The 18,338-nt window shown below is 43.3% G+C and overlaps 2 protein-coding genes across 3 annotated transcripts in view; one reads left to right on the top strand and one right to left on the bottom strand.

The window, feature by feature from the left end:
• Window positions 1–250: 250 nt before the first annotated feature.
• Window positions 251–10,362, top strand: LOC147021839 (anterior gradient protein 3-like). Of its 2 annotated transcripts, none has more exons than XM_085892238.1 (8): window positions 251–321; window positions 1,198–1,331; window positions 1,441–1,504; window positions 5,124–5,176; window positions 6,088–6,164; window positions 6,261–6,327; window positions 8,348–8,431; window positions 10,116–10,362. In XM_085892238.1, the coding sequence occupies exons 2-8, from the start codon at window positions 1,214–1,216 to the stop codon at window positions 10,163–10,165; spliced, it is 513 nt and encodes a 170-aa protein (XP_085748364.1). In that variant the 5' UTR covers window positions 251–321; window positions 1,198–1,213; the 3' UTR covers window positions 10,166–10,362. The 2 variants fall into 2 exon arrangements, with proteins under 2 accessions (XP_085748364.1, XP_085748365.1); XM_085892239.1 differs by lacking the exon at window positions 251–321 and adding an exon at window positions 455–566.
• A 3,320-nt stretch (window positions 10,363–13,682) lies between these two features.
• LOC147021838 (tetraspanin-31-like) overlaps window positions 13,683–18,338 on the bottom strand; it is a 20,406-nt gene continuing 15,750 nt past the window's right edge. Inside the window, exons 5-6 of the mRNA XM_085892240.1 lie at window positions 15,018–15,116; window positions 13,683–14,860 (exon numbers count right to left, since the gene is read on the bottom strand). Coding sequence (XP_085748366.1) covers window positions 14,786–14,860; window positions 15,018–15,116 — 174 coding nt within the window. The 3' untranslated portion in view covers window positions 13,683–14,785. The remainder of the gene's footprint in view (window positions 14,861–15,017; window positions 15,117–18,338) is intronic.

The following is an 18,338-nucleotide window of genomic DNA, read 5'->3' as shown; positions in this document are numbered from 1 at the left end:
TTACATTTGTTTTTTATTTAGTTATTTATTTTCCATAATTAGAAGGTTTATAACTTGTGACACGTTTTATACACAATTTCCTTATGTTTTTCAATGGAACCTGCAGCAAGAATAGTTATGTCATTCGTTTTTATTTATGAGAGTATCAGTGGTAAGTATTACACTGGGAAAGCTTCAAAGAACCCCACAGCATTATGACGTCATAGCTGTCTCAGCAAGAAATCGGAATATATCAAAGCTTTGGGGGGGTCTATATAAAGTCTCATGCAGGTGCATCGCACAAAGAGCTTGCTTCAGTCGCCACCTGTGGAGAGAAGTCAGGTAAACACATGAATTCTGCCTTATCTGCGATTTTTACATGATGTAAGATGCTTTCATGATGCCAATAATTGAACAATGACATAAATGCTGAAAATTCTTTCAAAAAAGATAATTCAATGATGATCTCTCATTAGTTCCACAAGCCAAGGTTGGGAGAGGGTTATGTTTCACCCCATGACTGTTTGTTTTGTCTTTTTGTGAGCACGATCTCTCAATAAGTTGGAGACAGATTCGGATGAAACTTGGTGAGCAGGTTGAGAGTATGACAAGGACGATTTGATTCGATTTTGGTAAAGATCTCGATCTGGATACTAGAATTTAAAAAAGTTTATATATATATATATATATATATATATATATATATATATATATATATATATATATATATATATATTATTTTATTTTATTACCAATATGCCTGGTGTTGGCTAAATGGTGAGAGTGGTCGAGAGGGTTCATCCTTCCGAGGTCGGCAAAATGAGTGCCAACTTGCTGGTATCCTGTGTCGGAGTGGCGACCCGTCCAGGATTGCGCCCAATACCCAAGGAGACTGCTGAGGCAGCACCAACGCTCTGCACAGAGTATGGTCCCAATGGACGGATGGAGTCACCATTGAGAGATTGGGCTAAACTGATATATGGCCCGATATCTCCAAAAAGCTGTGTATTGATTTGGATGAAACGTGGTGGATGAGTTGGGAAGGTGACAAGAACAAGCTGATTAGATTTTGGTTCAGGACTGGATCTCGATCTGGTCCATCAGTGGGATACGAAATGCAAGATGTTCAGCCTGGCGGAGGTACGCGCTCCACGAGTGCTGTTCGAGATGGTTTTCATGATGTTTTCAAACTGCTTTGTGTGTCGTTTTGTTTTACAGTGAAAAGGATACAAACATGAAATTTTTCATCGTCTTCGTTGCCTGTTTCATCGTGGTGAGCGCAAACGACGTCAAGAAGAATTCAGACAAGAAGACAAAGAAAATAAAACGAGAACCAGAGACTTTATCAAGGGGTAAAACAACCTGATGTTAATTCGCAGCCCTTGGACATCAACTAAAGGTGAAGGCAAAACAATCAGGGAACTTTACCTGTTTAAATATCTTTGTTTCATTTGTCTACAGGTTGGGGTGATGGTCTCGAATGGGTGCAGTCATACGATGAGGGTCTGGCCCAAGCCTGGCGGACGTGAGTTCAACCCTGCACGTTCAGCCCACTGTGTAATATGACGTGTGTGGTTAAAGGGGATTCACAGATTTTTACCCTTTTAAAATAAAACTTCAGAGTTCAAATGATGACTTTTGTTGCTATGATATCAGGAAAATTGCCCACCAGTTGGAGACATGTACGATGACGATAAACTACACAGAACAGGACAAACATCCGTGCTGAGTTTTGGTCACGGAAGAGCTTTCCTTCATGGTTTGGTTGGGGGAAAGGTTTTTGATTCAATTATAACATTAACACCCCTGATTGTAAAAAAACAATAAGAAGAAGCTTTCGAAAAATTATCTGTGACATCACTATAATCAGATGGCTGACACGTGTTCGTATATATATATATATATATATATATATATATATATATATATATATATATATATATATATATATATATATAATGTAGTTATGTAAATACATCTATATCTGTATATTACTAAACCTCTCATCTTGTATGTATGTATGTATGTATGTTCCTGAAATACAGCCAAAACGGGACACGATAGTGCAACATTTTTCGGGCTACCTTACTCACCATTCTCCTGCGGTGTGCAGTATCAAGTTTCGTTCAAATTGGGCAAAGAAAAAATTATTAAAAAATCAATTCCCGATTCAGTCAAGTACTCTTTGGGAGAATTTGATCAATGCAAACAACCTCACCGGTATAGTTTGCTGGAGCTATCTTTTTTTTTTTTGAAATGATTTTCTTATCAACCGCTGTCACAATGTGAACCCATACAGGTTCGTGGGTCGTCTTGTACATATTGTTGCGGATTTCGCGCCCGCCGGCGTGCTGACGGCCACGTAACTCGAATCGCGGCACGTCGCCCACCGGACGGACAATCCAGTCGTGACCCTCTCGGACTAACGCCGGGAACCAGTCACGGGTGGACCTTTCGGTCTCACCGCGATCGAGCCAATCAGCCCCCGCGTGGGATAGGGTTGCTCGCCAAATTCGACCTACCTAAGTACCCACGCGGAGGGTAGACCGGGCGATCGCACCTCGCCGCAGGTCGACTTCGGACACGGGCCACTTAAGCGACCCGTTCCGTACTATCAGAATAACTGAGCGGTGTTATCGTCGACCTCGACGGTTCGATTAATTATCGGGCGTATTCAGCCCACTACCAACCCTTTACGTGAAGCAAGATGAGGATTCAATGGGAGAAATGACGAAGCGAAGCGGGAAACAGTTCAACACAAAGCACATTTATTCGCGGCACACGGGAAGCACACATATACAATTCCACCAAAAGCACACAGAAAAAACACAATTCCATTTACACAAAAAGCAAATATAAAAGCGAAAACACAATGCAGAGCTAATACCGACTACCGAGCACACGGCAACACTTATACAATTTTACCTCACAGACGGCGCCGACAACACATACCCAAAACCAAGGAAAAGAATACCCCCAAGAATGAGGCGGGCCTGAGGCCGAGACCGGGTCGCGCCTACCCGTCTGGTGATGAGACGCGGAGCGGCGATGGCGCCCCAACTCCGCGGACCTCGCGGACAGTGTCTGGCAGGGGGTGGGAAAGGGGCCCCCTTGGTCGCACTATCTCAGCGCGGGGGGAAACAGGAGGGGGTTGCTGATGCTCGGGGTATAGAGGATCTTTATTATCCCTGGTGTGCGTCTCCACCTCGGCCAGGTCGCGCTGTCGGCCTCCCTCGGGTGCAGCTTCCTGCACGACGCGAGCACCCCCTCGTCTGGTGTCGCCGCCTTTCCACAGCTCGTCCCCTCCGTTCCGACTCCAACGCACACGACGAGCAGCTCCACCGCCCGCGAAGTCTTGACCCTCTGCTTCCGACTCTCCTACTCTCCGCCTCTCCGCCTCTGGACTCTCCGACTCTGGACTCTTCTTTGGACTCTCCTCTTTTTGACTCTCTGACTGACGAACACGGTCCTTTTATCCGCCCCGTAACTTCGCCCTCTCATCTTTGACCCCCTCCCTTCGACCTTTCACCTCGCTCCCCATTGGCCCGAGAAAAAGTGGGCGTGAAGGCTTTTTGATCCACAAATTTGCATATATCGATCGTCCTGGAGGCGGGGCCAAATCGCCCCTCGCTCACCGATTGGACGGCAAAAAGTGGGCGTGTGTCGTTTTTGATCCGTTTTTGAAGCACAAAATCCGTGATTTTGTACACGCTGTTCGACGCGCGCCCTGCACGAGTCCAACACCGGTACCCACAGCGGGGCAAGAACGGTGGCGATGCTACGGTTGCGAGGTGTGACGGGAAGGTCGTGGCGGTTGTGGTGAAGCGGCGTTGTGGTTGGTGGTTGATGTTGTGATTGTGGTGGTAATCATGGCGGTTGGTCCAAAATAAAGATAGTAAAAGAAAAACGGCTATCCTGAAGAGTCGCAGCTCGCATAAATGACATGTATTCCCACTAGACAACGGGTTTGGGCCTAACTACACATGCACTTACCGAGATACCTCACCTAAGGGACCTGAATGGTGGTTTGCGAATTTGGTAACCACAACAATATATATGTATATGTAACCCTATGAAGGCATCAAATGTACATGTGATAGTATCTTGTTTTTCCTTCCTGAGTGTTTGCTTCTGTATCCCTATATTGTCCACCCCCTGCATTCTTCCTTACCCCTCATCATTACCCACATCCCTTGTTTATCCATCTCTATTTTGTCCCTCAACCCTGCTGTTTGAGTGTCCCCCCTCTCTTTTGGCTGTTCCTTTCGTGCTGTTGCCTCCTGAACCGTTCCATGTTCTACACTTCCACGAGCCTCGACTCTGCATCCAAAAATAATAAATTTATATCATGTCTTTGACATCATCAAGCGCTTGAGTTAGTGAAGGCATTGAATCGATGACACTCTGTGGGACAACCCGATCCATGTTTTGACCAATGTGGAGTAGATTTTGTTGCAGTTCTTGAGTATTTTGGTAGAGATCAGCTTTTCTGCAGCTCCCGATTTGTGTTCCCAGACGTGTTCGATGTTGTCCATGCCAGGACTCTGTCATGCCTAGATAAGGAACTACAGCCTACTACATCTCTTCCAGGCGTGACTCTCGACATCTGGCATTCGACACCTCTTCCTGCAGTAAATGGTCCATACTGTAAAATAGCTTGCTGATATCGTGGTAGAGAGGGCTTCTTATTTTTGCAATCGGGAACAGGTTCACTGCAGGAAGGTTGTCAAATGCCACACGTCCCGAACCATCTCTGCCTGGAATTGACGGAGTGGGCTACAGCTTCTGGCTAACATGAACGCTATTGAACACATCCATGAACATGGATCAGGGGCTGTGGAAAAGTCTACCAAGTAAGACACCAGAGCTACAACAAAATCTCCACATTTGGTAAAACCTGCATTGGGCTGTCCCACCGAGTACCATCGATTCGATGCCTTCATGGGTTCAAGAACTGTGTGTGTGTGTGTGTGTGTGTGTGTGTGTGTGTGTGTGTGTGTGTGTGTGTGTGTGTGTGTGTGTGTGTGTGTGTGTGTGTGTGTGTGTGTGTGTGTGTGTGTGTGTGTGTGTGTGTGTGTGTGTGTGTGTCAAGAACTAACAGCATTGACATTTCTTAAACAGATGTTTTATTTTTATTTTTGCAGGAACAAGCCTTTGTTAGTTATTCATCATCGTAATGATTGTCCGCACAGTCAAGGTGAGTCCATGCGCACCTTTCATGTTGTTTTCAGGACTTTTGACCGGTTGTCAGTTAGTCGAGGACCTTACATATATACGAAGAAATCTAAAACAATGGTCACTTGTCAACTTAAAGATCAACATTGTCAAAAAGCAAGTTTTGTTAATTTTGATCGCGATTATTTTGAGATTTAGTTATTGATTTAAAGGTCAACCCACGTATATACCGGGTTGTTTAGAGATCTTTGTCGTTAACATCCTTCCATGTTGCCCAACAGATGAAATTAATTGCTAGATAAAGTTATGTAGAAAGACTGGGTCACCACTCCGCTTGTCTTCAGGATGCTATAAGGGTAGGAATTTTTTTATTTATTCAGGGTGACCGGTAATTACTTCGCCTACCGTTTGCGAAAGACACTGTGGGATCTACAATGTCCGCCAACAACCATACCAATGCTGGATGACTGATCCTCTGTACTCAAGTCCTTCCATCGATGCGTCGCCCAGCTTGTAAAACACCAGGATGACTGTTTGTAGCTGAGCCGAGATTCAAACACAGGTCCGACATGTCAGAGGCAGGTGTGCATACCTCTACGCTATCCTGCCAGCCCTGTAGTTAACATGTACTCGGACTTGATGCATGATAATATACATTTTGTACAACACCGTTCATTGGTGGATGTTAAAGATGCCACAGTGTCTTTCAAGTAGAGTAGGTAGGTTAGCGCCGGTACCCTGAACAAATTACAAAAGTCAGGCCTGTTCAGTGGTTCATGAAAGACTTGGGCCAAAAACTTTCCTGGTCAACCCCACAATATGGGAATAATTGGGACTGTTAAATAAATAGTAGTAGTAGTGGTAGTGGAGACACTATATATGCATGTACACAGATTAAAGGCATTTTTTCGTATTTATACATTCTATCCACAGCATTGAAAAAAGCATTTGCTCAGGACGAGGAAATTCAGAAAATGGCTGAGGATCATTTTGTGATGCTTAATGTGATGGTAAGATTTGGATTACAAGTCTTACTTTGAAATATGAAATATTGCTTCTGATGGTGCAAGGTCTTTGAAATGGTACTTACGGTTACTGGTTTCCAGAATGAACTTTCCGACAAAAATATGCAACCGGACGAGATGGCATATGTTCCCAGGATTTTGTTTGTAGGTATGTTCTTTCCATTACTCATGCAAGTACCATTTTGTTTTTCTGTTGCTCCAATGTGCTATGTTCAAAATACCATTGTAGAATTGATAATGTATTTAATCAGCACTGATTTGCCTCACACTGAAGTGGAGGGAAAAAAATGCAATTACAACTAAAATGGCACTCGGTCGAGCGCATACCTCCGCCACTCAATGCCTGATCCACAAGAACATATCGGGCCCAATACATTTTTCACATATCATGCTATGTATAGTTTTTGGCCTTATCTCTCAATGGTGAAGAATGACTTTAAAAATTAAATAACTCTCGTATCCAGATCCGGATCCAGATCTTCACCAAAATCGAACCAATTCGTCCTCGTCACCCACCCAACCTGTGCACCAAATTTTGGTGCTCAATTGTTGGCTTTAATCAAGGCTGCAAATGAATATAGGAATTCAGGACTGCAAATGGTGAAGACTTGAAATACCCTCCCCCACCGGGAGGCGGCGCTACACGATACACATTTACATAGTGAACTTGCGTCCCTCCCCCACCCCCGAAGACCACTGGAAAGGATCAAAACACCCCTATACATGCTGATCTTATGTAGCAAGTCTGGATGTAATCAGCCCAGAACTGTAGGAGGACTAGCGTGACAAACACACAAACACCGGTCCGTGAATTATCGTAAAGATACACCCTTCCAAACTAAAAAAAAAACACACCCCCAATTGTGAACAAACTTAATTTAAACAATCTATGATACTAACACAAATCAAACGGGCTGCACGTATGTATTGGTACCTGGAAGCTTGTCTCTTAGCATGAAACAATGCTTGAACTTGTGAAGGTATCTAATTGATATTCCTGATGACAGGGTGATGCAGATTTTTGCCTCACGTGGACTAGATTGTGTTGCGGCTCTTACGTATTACTAGGTAGACTTTTCCGCAGCTCCTGATCCATGTTCCTCGACGTGTTTGATGATGATCCTGCCAGGGCTCTGTAATGTCCAGGCAACAAAATGCAGCCCACTTGCAGGTGGAGATGGTTCTATGCTCCAGAGATATGAGACCTTGTACCTCTTCCTGCAGTAAATGTGTTCCGTACTGCAAAATGCCTTGCTGGTACACAACAAACCCTCTTACCACTATATCAGCAAGGTATTTTGCAGTTGTACCATATTTACTGCAGGAAGAGTTGCCAAATGCTATACTTCTAGAACCATCTCTGCCTGGAAGAGTAGGTTGCAGTTTCTTGACGAGGTATCACATAGTGCTGACACGAACATCATCGAACATGTCTGGGAACATAAACAGGGAGCTGCAGAAGAGCTGACCCATGCCAAGTAAAACTCAATAGCTGCAACAAAATCGACTCAACATTCGTCAAAACCGGACGAGGCTGTCCCGCAGAATATCATCGATTCGATACCTTCACGGGTTCAAGATATGTATGATGTCAAAGGACATTCTGTGGTGTAGCCTGCGGGGCAGGGCATGATGGTGGGGGGAGTGGTCGGCGTGGTCATCGTGTCTGCCAGGGATATAAGGAGTGCGCGCAGCTCTCCTTTATTACGTACTCAATGCACTCACAAGCCGCGGCGACTACGGCACCCACTACAACGCCTCAGGTGGCGCGCACTCCTTATATCCCTGGCAGACACGATGACCACGCCGACCACTCCCCCCACAATCATGCCCTGCCCCGCAGGCTACACCACACATTCCACTAATGCTCAGAAACGTATTCCATCCGATCGCGTTGATATCACAGATTGTAAAAATTAAGATTATTTACAAACAGATTGTGGCAGGGCACTGTATTTGTGCCTTTTTGTAGCAATGGAGATTACTGACCCCATCCAAAAATAAGCCTCCTTCTTTCACTGTACGTCTGTACGATTCAAATCTGTGAAAAATATCAGATTCATGTGACATAAGTTGATGAGATCTCGTTTTAAAACAGAAGAGACTAAAACAATGACACTTCCTCATGGAGAAGTTTCATTCATGAAAGAATCCTGGTTTGCTTGCAGATCCGAGCATGGCTGTGCGCGCTGACATTGTGGGGCGCTATGGACATCGCCTTTATGCTTACGACCCTGCGGACATCGAGCTGTGTAAGTACAAGGATAATAAAAAAAAAACATAAAACTTAAAAAAAACACTGACCATCAGTTTCAAGTGCTTGATAGTTAAACCCATGGTATGAAAGTAATTTTCCTAACTCGATTAACTTGCCTTCTTGCGGTGCACAAGAACATGATTACCTATGTTACACCCACCCTGTCTTCAGATAGTCATTCAATAAGCTACATCCCACTTTGTCGTATATCATCATTGTCTGACAGGATGATATGGAGGTAGAATGATTACATTTGAACTGTCTCTCCTGAGTGTGATTCCTGACCAGAGTATAAACTGTTGGATTGGTGCTTCGCACACAAGGCATTGTTTGGATCACAAAGTGCCCCGTCCCTAAGATGGATGTTCAGCTTGGCTTCCTATCTGCGAGCATTAGTTGGCAAATGTTAACGATTTCACGTGCAGTTCACAAAGAGAAGGCGTGCTATCACCTGTAACCTGACAAAATTACAAATTCATGCCACCTTTAGTCGACCATCAGGCCTGGGCAGCCAATTCGTGTATGACTTGGGCAAAAAACCGTTTTCCGCTGAACCCACAAGCTGGGAATAATTCGAGCTGTTAAAGTAGGAGCTGTCCACTCTAGTAGTAATAGTAGTAATATGAGCAAGTAGTGTACATATGCCTTGAAATACCATGCAAATGACAGGTTAGAGTTGAATTTGTAGTCATGCTAATAATCACACAGATAATGTGCTGTAAACACAGATAATTTGTCTCATGGAGACCTTGAGTATGCAAAATGATTGGCAGAAATAGTCACCTTCTTAATTGTATTTGATAGACATGTACATAATAGGTGGAAACCTGATTTTCATACTTTATAGAGGCCATGTTGTAGTGTGCCTGGTGTTGGCTTAATGGTTAGGGTGGTGGACTTGGGATCCTAGGATCTTGGGTTCAAATCCCCCTCGGCTGTTGAAGTAATACAAGGTAGGGTTGACTTTGCGTGTCCTCCTTCCGAGGTCGGCAAAATGAGTGCCAGCTTGCTGGTATCCTGTGTCGGAGTAGCGACCCGTCCAGGATTGTGCCAAATAGCCAAGGAGACTGCTTAGGCAGCACCAACGCTCTGCACATGCTATGGTCCCAATGGATGGATGGATGTTATAGTTAGCCACAATAACTTCAGTATTAATTTGAGTTACATTCAGCAGGTCCTGCTGCAATCCCTAATTTTGTAAGTGAGTGTTGTTCGGCTGGCAGGATGGCCTCGAGGTGTGCACATTCACCTCCAACCTGTCTCCCCTGGGTTCGACTTGGCCCAGATATAAACTGTCATCCCAGTGTTTCACAGGTAGGGCGATTCATCAATGCGTGCGCCGTCCCTTGGATGGACATTAATCTGGGAGTCCCATCTGCCGGCATTAGTTGATGTACGTTAAAGATCCCACACTGATCTTCGTGAAGAGTAGGCGAGCTATCACCGGCACCATGAACAAATTACAAATTCCTGCTCTGACTGCTTGAGTTGGAGTGGCGACCCGACCAGCTTTGTAACCCCACATTTAATTGCTTCGGCAGCACCAACACTCTGCATCGGGCATGGTACATGATGAAGATGATGATGATGAGTATTGTTACATTTTATCATTAAAAATAAAGATGAAAGTCGACAAATACATCCATTTAACATGTTTCTTCTATGTTTGGTTTCCCAAGTGAGAGATAACATGAAGAAAGCCAAGAAGTTGCTCAAATCGGAATTATGAGCACAATTGAAGACGGGATATGAATTTGAAAACATTTCAAAAGGAAATCGCATTGCGTTCAATTCCTGCTACGTCTGAATGCTTGTAGGAAAGAAATCAACTTGTTTGTACTTAACTGTTTGAAGTTTTTTTTTTCCTGTCCTTCAATGTTTGACAAATGCAAGTCGACACCATTAAATAAACATCGATGGTCTTGATTTTTATTTCTTGTGTATTTTATTGCTCTGAATTAGAATACGTTGTAATGCGAGTGTGAACATGGGCCTGTGATGTTTTCCCAGGAGGAAGACATATTTTTTGTGTGCATGTTCCTGATCAAAGAGCATCCTAACACTATATTGTTCTGTTTTGTAACCATAAGCTAATTATTACCTGTGCATGTCACACAATGGTGTCCCTGCAATCTACGACAACGACTTCCACAAACAGGCTCGATTATTACCAGCTTCTCGTGGGATTGGTCGGGGAGTGATTTTAAACGAAAGGCAAACCTTTTGAACAAATGAAAAAATAAATTAAATGATCCTTTGTGCTTATGGCATCCTTTCTGTTTGGCTTGAACCTTTTGAATGACCCTCACATTTATTATTCCATAATTATGGTGGAACTTTTGACAAACTTCACTACCTGAAATATATACATTGCAACTTTATTTCTGTTTTATTTTTAGCTTGTTTGGAATGTAGTTCCAGCGAGCTTATGGGATGGCGCGTCCGTCCACAAATACTCGCAACTTTTCTCTGAAACTACAGACGTTTTCGATGAAACTTCACAACTTTCTTCATCTGTGATGAACCAAAGTTTGGTCATGACATTTAAAAAAAAAATGGGGTCCACAGGAGGGGTTGCCTTCTTCTCAGAAACTACACATGCAATTCCGATGAAAATTGACCACAACTTTCATCACCCGTGATGTACCAAACTTTGTTTCTTGTTGAATCATTTCTCAAAATCTTTGATAAAAAAAATCATTTCTCTTGTTGATCTTCCTGGCAAAAAAACCAAGCTGAATGTTGTCTATATTTACAACTTTTCTTCATCTTCCTCAAACTACATTAAAAAAAAAGAAACTTTCAATGACTGCTAAATATTATTTTCGTCATGATAAATCCATTTATGAACATCAACATATGGCATTTCAACAGCTGCCAACTGAGTAATCAATGGCTTCAAATGTGCAACAAATGTAAATAGGTTTACCTGTAATCAAAAAATAAAAAATAAAACGAAAGATAAGAATCCCAATAACATCACACCTGAATTTGGCGACCAATGATCCATCTGTAAATAATGGATGAAGTGGAAAAAGATCCAAGAATGTCTTCTCGAAAATGCACAATGTACATCAACTCTCATTCCCATAATTATACAATTACCAAGATGCTTCTGCCAATTACGAAGATGAAAGATGCCAGAGATCAAGTTTTTTTTTTTTGGTATACCTTGTCGAGGCTCGTATGAGAGCTAACACAACGCACAGGAAGGGGGGAATGAGACAGGAGGGGCGGGAGTGGGAAGGATAAAACAGTGGATAACAGAGACATAAGGAGATTTGTGGAAGGGAAAGGGATGGGGTGGGGAACATGGGGTAAACAAGGACTTTCAGGAAGGAAAGCAGGGAATTTGAAGGAGGTGGATTAACGGGGGTAGAAAAGATCGAGGATTTAGATGGGGGATGATAAGAGGTGGTGGTGAACAGCTGTTTTGAAGGCCTGGAGGGAAGAATGGGATTGAACAGAGTGAGGGAGTTTATTCCAAAGGCAGGAAAAAACAGAGGAATTAAATAGTGAAGGTGAGCAGTGATTCGTGATTTTGGTAATTTTACCAGAAGGGGGTTGTTGGTGGACCTTGAGCGCCCTGCGGAAATATGGTGGGGACATATAGCAGACAGAGAAAAGGGGGGCGAGACAGTACAAGACAGAAAGACCACAGACCTGCCTGCGGTGAGAGAGTGAGAGGCCCAAAGACTCAGCCTCATCGCGGGAGATACCAATAATCTGAAATGCCTTGGTTTCTACACCGTGAAGTGAAGAAATGTGGGAGGCAGGAGCACCAGCCCAGAGGGGAGAGCAGTACATCAGGCTGCAGACGAAAGCTTTGTATGTGGTCAGGATCTCAGGTGGGCCAAGGAAGGACATTAAACGACGGAGGATTCCCAGTTGACGACTGGCTTTGGAGGCGAGGTTGGAAATGTGGCTTTCCCAGGAAAGGTCATGGCAGATAGTGAGACCCAGAAGCTTGAAAGAAAGGACTTCTTCCAGAGGATTGTTGAGAAAGTAGATGGGGATGGGGGGGGAGGGGGGGTCCAAATGGTCCTTTCGGAGAGACATAGTGAGAGTGTGAGATTTGTCCGGATTGAAAGACATGTTCCACGTGTTGGACCAGTTTGTGATTTTACCCAGATCTGCAGTGAACGAAGAAGCTGCTGCTTGCCGGTCTGAGGGATGACAGATGGTACGGCAGAGGGTGGAGTCGTCGGCAAAGAGAAATAGAGGATTTTCCAGAGAGTCGGAGAGATCATTGATGAAAACCAGAAAAAGAACTGGGCCTAGAACGCTACCTTGAGGAACAACAGCCTGGACAGGAAGAAGGGATGAGAGAACTCCGTTTCCGGCCACACGTTGACTGCGACAGGAGAGGAAGTCTGCGAGCCATGAGTGGAGATGGCCTTGGATACCATAGGAAGAGAGTTTGGTGAGCAGGGCAGGGTGCCAGACCGTGTCAAAAGCACGTGATATGTCCAGGGATACGGCTCGGATTTCGTGTCTGGCATCGAGGACCTCCACCCATTGTTGGGAGAGCAGAGGCAGCATATCCAGGGTAGAGTGACCTGGTCTGAAACCAAATTGATGATCGGAAATCAGGCCATTGGAGAAGAGGAAGGATTTAATGTCTGAAACAATGATGGATTCCATAACCTTGCTGATAATTGGGAGAAGGCTGATTGGTCTGTAGTTGCAGGGATCTGTTTTTGTACGGCAGTAATGTTTGCCGATTTCCAAGCAGATGGCAGAAGACCTTGAGCAAATGAGAGGGTGAATAGAACAGAGAGAGGGTGAGCAAGAGCAGAGGAGCAGGTTTTTAGAACACGTGTGTTGATGCCTTTTGGACCAGTTGCAGAATCTGAGTTGAGGTAAAACAGCAAACTCTCCACTTTGTCAAAGGAAAAGGACACAGAGTCTTGGGACAGTTGTGTGCGACTGGGTAAGGTGGGTACAGAAAGTGATGGGTTTTGGACACATTTTGATGCAAACACCGAGTTTAGGCATTCAGCCTTCTCACGGGCGGTATCATTTTGGCAGCTATTTGAAGCAAGGGAGGGAATAGAGGGGGAACACACACCAGAAACAGATTTAGTTAGACACCACCAGGATTTGGAGGAGGGAGAGAGGTTTGAGAGTTCAGACTTGAGCTTAGAAAGATGTTTTCTGGCTCTCATGAGGGTAGATACACACTTGTTCCAAGCTTTATGGAAGGAACTGAGATTATCCTCAATTGGGTTTACTGAATCCCTGAATCAGGTTTGTTTTTTTATTGACAAAAATATTTATACCACAAGATAAACACAATAATGTACACTCAAGAGATTTGTTGTAATCGAGAGTTAATCACCGCATGATTGCTATAGATAAATAAAAACACGATCGTGAAACAAATGGAGCACGTTTTCAAAAAAGCAATTTAGACTCTGCATCAGAAATAAACACCTTCTAAAATGATAAATTTGATTCGTTAAGAACAGCATCAAAAACAAATGACATGGTCATTTTCCCCCAATAACAACATTACAGTCTTGTCCATGGTAATGAATCAGGTGCACCATGTAAAAACATCGTTCTTTAACTGAATACGACTGCATCTACTAAACTACATCGAAGAAGCACTTAATACGACAATTTGCAAAACCTACACTTTTTAAAACATCAAATCAATAAATAGTTCATGCATTTTACTGCATAAATCGATTTACTGCAAAACAATAAAAATGGATATTAACCACCTGGTGCAAAACATGGCACATGTACTATACAAATATCTCACAACTCTCAAAACCCCCTATTACTCCACATATTCAACAATCAAAAGCATTTTTGGATGTCACCTTTATTAATATAGTTGCCTCTCTGATTACTCGCTCCCGACACCTCCACCCAAGTCCTGAGTTTTCCACCATGTTTTGCAAGGGATTGTCCATTGTAGATTTCAGTCCCTCAGTTTTTGATACTATTTAGAAAGTGTCAAACCGTTCACTGTAAACTTGAATCACATCAGAATATAAATGGTGTGTACCACCATGACATTGTGTGTCATAAACATCTTCAGAAATGCACAATTGAGCAGCATAGTAAACAGAATTAATGGAGACAAAAATAAAAGAAAAAAGGAACAGTGAAAAATTGATGGAACGGAAAAGAAAAAAATAGATAAAGTTTATATAGTACTCGTATGCTAGTATGATAAGCACATAATTCTGGTGAATATGACGCTACATATGACTGTGTAGGCATGTGTACTCACTACATCTTTTCTTTTGACCTTTCATGCTATTTCAGAGATTATGGGGCAGAATGTTTTAATCCAATGCTTGGAGCAAGACCTTTCTTGTAGTTGGTACTGCGATTATAGGAATGCATTAGGGTCAGCCTGGGGGTTCTTCAGGTTCCTATATCGCCAGGTGAGCCAAACACTCAAGATCTGCTCAAAAGGAAAGACATAGGAGGAAAATAAAAAATAAAATAAAATAAAATAAAAAGGTGCACATCAGTAGATAAACATAATTGTAGAGGGTTCATTAAAAAACTATGGGCTCAAAAACAAAACACACATATATATATATATAAATACAACTGACCTCAGTAAAAGCGAAGAACAAGCCTACACCACCAGCGACCTGCAGGACTTTGTCTAAAAAGATTTGCAGCACATCAAGGCATGGAGACAAGGGCTGTCCCTACAAGAAAGCATCATTGAGAGAGCAAAATGAAGAAGTAAATATTATACATGAATAGCAGTGATGGTAAATTATAAAAACAAGAAAAGGAAAACAAAAAATAAAATAATCATCATCATCAATATATAATGGAGCAAGTGTATGTGATTATGCATGTAAATATGTATGTATACCCACTCTTCACCCATTGGTTGGACAGCTGACCTGAAAGTCAACCACAATTGTAACCTGAAATACTTAACCTAAAGTGCCCAGAGGACCCAAAGGACCCAAATGATCACAAAAGACCCCCAAATACTGAAAATAAGACCCAAAAGACCTAAAACACCCTGAATATCTAAAATAAGACCCAAAATTCCTCAAAGACATAAAAGATCCTAAAAACCCAAAAGGCCTGAAAGACCTTGATGACCTCAAGGACTCAAAAGACCCAGGGGATCCAAATGACACAAAAGACCCAGACGACGCAAAAGACCATGAAGATCCAAAAGAACCAGAGGACTCAAAATACACAACGGGACTATCATGTAAAATTTGACTTCAGGTTCCTAACACCGCCCCCCCCCACCCTACCCCACCCTGACACCTACACACAATCCCACATCTTACCCTCCCCCCATCCATCACACCCAAACTCTGTGCTCCCCTCCCCCTTTCTTCAAAACCTCAAACTGCTCAATCCCAACTCTGTCCACTCTCTGCCCTCCCTCCCCCCCAAGCCAACTTTGTCATCCCCTCCCCCTTTCAAGTCCTCAACTGACCCAACCCCCCCCCCCATAATAGTAAATTATGCTAATATGCCAATGTGTGATGCAGCAAGAATATGGAACTTTTGAAATGATGTGAGAATGCACCAGTGTTCAAAGGAAGCGGTTCATTTTGGCTTTTTGAAAAATATGAACTAGGCAAGGCCGAGAAATGAACGAAACCTGATATAATTACCCTTTAGAACCGATCAAAATTAAACAGTGAATTCAAGGTTCTTCTTTGTTTTTGACGGACGGACGGATGGACATAGCCAAATATTGAAGCGGGTTCAACACTTAAAAATGAGAATCATTCGAGAAGATATACAAGAAAACACCGAGGTAAATCAAAAGAAAACACCGAGGCGTGAAAGTGAAAGGTAAAGTAAATTATGGTAATATGCCAATGGGTGATGCAGAAAGAATATGGAACTTTTGAAATGATGTATGAATGCGAGCAAGGCCTTGGAAGCATGCGCTGTGTGCGTTTTCAGTGACTCGTTTCTGCTTTTCAGGACATCTTTAACCTACCATTTCTAGTGTGAAACCTGTAAGCCAAAGAGTCTTTTTAATGTAATTTTCAGTGTATAAACGTAAGAATGGAATTTCGAAATGCTTTTTTTGTATAGTCAGGGTTCATGGAAGAACTAGAATGGATCAGGAAGCAGGGGGAGAAGGGTGGGACACCAACAGTGGAGTTGAGGAGAGGGATGACTTGGATTAAAAAAAAAAAAAAGGTGGGGGAGGAAAGGGATTCAGGAAAGGATGCATGTGGTGGACAATATGGAGAGGATACATGAGGAAAATCCCAGGAGGGAAAACTGGAAACTTGGAAGGAGGAAGGCCTGGGGCATGGTGTAAGGGGCAGGGGGTAGCAAAGAGGGTAGCACTTTGCTACAAGGGTAGCAAAGATCATGGTTTTGGATTGGGGATGGTCTGAAATGGTGGTGAACAGCAGTCTGGAAGACCTGGGTTAATCATAATTGTGTACCTGCATGAAAATATAAGAAATGTGATAAATATCTGTGGATGAGAGGGGTTGAGTTCCCAATATACATGAAAAAAAAACTAAAGACCAACCCACATCTCTCACCTGTGAATGGAAGGAATAACCAATGAGCTCTCACCTAATCAATTAAACCCAGGTGGCTAGGATTATATAAATACATCGACTCCTCCCATGTTCTTCTCTCGCTGAAGATGCTGCATAAAGCAACCATGAAAGGCTACCCAAGGTAAGTCCTTTGCTGTTTTAAGCCATTCCCAGAGTTCCTCCACAGCTGTAAAAAGACGTTCACAAATAGTATACACATGAGAAACTCAATGCGACACACCTCCTCAGCTGCCGGACCGGTTTAATCGCTTGGCGAATCATCAGCGAGAGCGCAGACAGAAATGCATACCAACGAGGCTCTCAAGCATGTCCAACGTGTAAACGTCAAAAGCATGGGAGGAGTCGATATACTGCCGGACCCCGACATTAGCGGTGGATACATTCCTAAGAAATATCAAGAATGTCGAATCCACGAATGTCAGGAATGTTTCAATGGAAAAAGGGGGGATAGGTTCCCGGCAGTTCGTGATTCACAAGGGAAAAATCAAAAATCCCATGATAAACCGAGAATACACAAAGCATGTAAGGGTTGGGGGTTGAGAATGTAAAGGGTGGGGGGTGGAGAAGAGAGAATGGGTTACACATTCGTAACTACTATGAAAGCTTTTGAAATATGACACAGGACCCCTTTGAAAGCACTCTTTTTTCCCACAGGAGGAGAGGTGGGAAATGAGGGTAGTAGGAGGTAGGAGAGGAGGAAGGATTGGGAGAGAGAGAGGGGGTGGGGGGGAGAGTATAGAAGGGTGAGGGTTTCTCTGTCTGAACTCCTTCCCCTCTAACCTGATATTCATTTCCTTTCTCTCCTGCCGGACCCACATCCACCACAATTGATTTATGCCCTGAATTGACAATGTACCCTTTCCTGATGTCACTCCACACAAAACTTCTGCAATAACCCTGAATGCCTATCCATACGTTTTCTAATCCTCCTCCAAACCTTCAGCTTCTTCATCAAACTCCTCAAACCTGGCCCTCATCCTCTCCTTGTACTCCATGACGATGTTGTCCCTGCACTTCTCCCATATAATCATCTTCCAACTCCTGCTCCTTACTTCCTTCTCTTTATGTGTATAACAAACACCACCAGCTTGTGCTGGATGGTCACACGCTCTCCCACCACTGCCTTAGAATCCTTGATCCTCCACAACTCTCGCTTCCTCACAATCAACAAATCCAGTTCCTATGCTGTACACTCCTGCAAGTAATTTTGTAGCTGTCCCGTTTTTGAAAGAACGAACTAGTTATGGTCATCCATTCCTTGTCACCAACTCTCGACTCGCTTTTCCTCATTTCCCCAACCAAATTTACCAATGCATTCCTCTTCACTGGGTTCTACTCGTCCCAGCTCAACCATTCTATTCA

The sequence above is a fragment of the Eptatretus burgeri genome, chromosome 8 (assembly GCF_056783735.1).
Source record: "Eptatretus burgeri isolate ZD-2024b chromosome 8, Ebu_testis_v1, whole genome shotgun sequence".
Classification (NCBI taxonomy): Eukaryota; Metazoa; Chordata; class Myxini; order Myxiniformes; family Myxinidae; genus Eptatretus; species Eptatretus burgeri.
The sequence above is the reverse complement of the archived record's forward strand: the minus strand, read 5'-3'. Positions and strand labels throughout refer to the sequence as shown.